Source organism: Xiphophorus maculatus, unplaced genomic scaffold (genome assembly GCF_002775205.1).
Source record: "Xiphophorus maculatus strain JP 163 A unplaced genomic scaffold, X_maculatus-5.0-male Unplaced_Scaffold_BN000179F, whole genome shotgun sequence".
Classification (NCBI taxonomy): Eukaryota; Metazoa; Chordata; class Actinopteri; order Cyprinodontiformes; family Poeciliidae; genus Xiphophorus; species Xiphophorus maculatus.
Genome location: NW_019369775.1, coordinates 55,178 through 56,558, shown reverse-complemented (window position 1 = coordinate 56,558; position 1,381 = coordinate 55,178). Strand labels below are relative to the sequence as shown.

Below are 1,381 nucleotides of genomic sequence, written 5' to 3'. Positions count from 1 at the left end.
AACCATTCCTCTTGATTTTGGTTCCTTTAAGGATTTCGCCAGTTCAATCTTTGTAAGTAAAGCAAGATTAATAACTGACGAAAACCAAACTACTACATTAAATTATGAGTTTAGAGGTGATGATCAAATTAAATAGAGGCATTTATTGCCCTCTTACTTTTCAGATTAGTCTTTAACTCCCTTTTTGAACAGGGTCATCAGCGAAGACTCAGCGTTCCCTTACCTGTTTAAATTGCTCCTCGTAGGTCCACTCTTGCTGGGAATGGAAGTGCGCGGACTGAGACTCTGTGCGTGAAACTTGATCAGTGGTAAGGAAGCGCACCGTGGCGCCCTTTGGAGACAAACAAGCTTCATGGAGTTGGAAAGAGTTTGACATGTCTTTGTGATTCTCCTCTTCATCAGTGATCTCCTGCTCATCTGTGACCCACACCTCCTCACCAGTGCAAGGTTTTAAATTCCCGTCCTTGTCCTCCCGGTGAAGACGCATCATCCCGGTGGAGGAACCAGCTCCAGCTGCGAGAGTGTTGCCAAGCGCGCCGTGGTAGTGGCTAAAAGCCACAGCTTGCTGATGGATCTGGGACTGTACCACACTGCGGAAAGTTCTGTTTTTTCCCTCCTGCTGGAGCTTCTCCTCTACGGCAAAACGAGCTGCTTGTTGGCGCTGTAGATCGTCCATTACCGCCTCCAGACTGGTCCCGCCGCCCCCGGTGACAGCATGGTGGAAGCCGCTGTAGCAGGGTTCAGATGCCGCCTGAAGTGGAAGGTTGCGGGGGGCCGAGCAGGAGTCAGGCTGTCAAGAGATCATAAGTTAATCTTTTTACCCCTTGATTACTTGCATTTTCAGCTAAAAACTTCTGCTGTGATGAGTCTAATTGATTCAGAAATAATTTGGGTCACTTAAAATATGAAAATGTCTACAAGAAAGTAAAATATAAAATAACTTAAGTAACATCAGCTCAAGTTATTGACACACTGACAAAGTAAACCTGAGCTATTGTGAAGTTGCAGAGGTTTAACGTCTAGACAGAAATAAAGACACTTACCATACGTTTGCTTGCCATCTTTTTCCAGGAGTTATTCAAAGTTGACTTTCAATCCAAGAATACAAGATTTAAATATTTGATTGACTAACAATAACTGTTGAATGTGGGTGACCTGACCTGAATTTGGCAACAAGTGGTGCTTGTTCATCACAATGAATGCAGAGACCAGCCCTACCAACGCATTAACACCTCTGATCCTGAGACACCACTTTCATCAAGATGACTAGGCTGCACCTCTGAGATGCCGAGCAATGGCTAAATCATGTTCCTGACACTCAGTAAACTTTACTTGAGGATATTGCATCATCTGAGTTATGAAGCATTTTTATCAGTTTTTC

At 44.1% G+C, this 1,381-nt stretch overlaps 1 protein-coding gene across 1 annotated transcript; it reads right to left on the bottom strand.

The window, feature by feature from the left end:
• Positions 1-266: 266 nt before the first annotated feature.
• Positions 267-690, bottom strand: LOC111607906 (AT-rich interactive domain-containing protein 3A-like). The gene is made up of 2 exons (XM_023330082.1): positions 439-690; positions 267-331 (listed from the first exon to the last, which is right to left on the bottom strand). The coding sequence occupies exons 1-2, from the start codon at positions 674-676 to the stop codon at positions 303-305; spliced, it is 267 nt and encodes an 88-aa protein (XP_023185850.1). The 5' UTR covers positions 677-690; the 3' UTR covers positions 267-302.
• Positions 691-1,381: the final 691 nt, after the last annotated feature.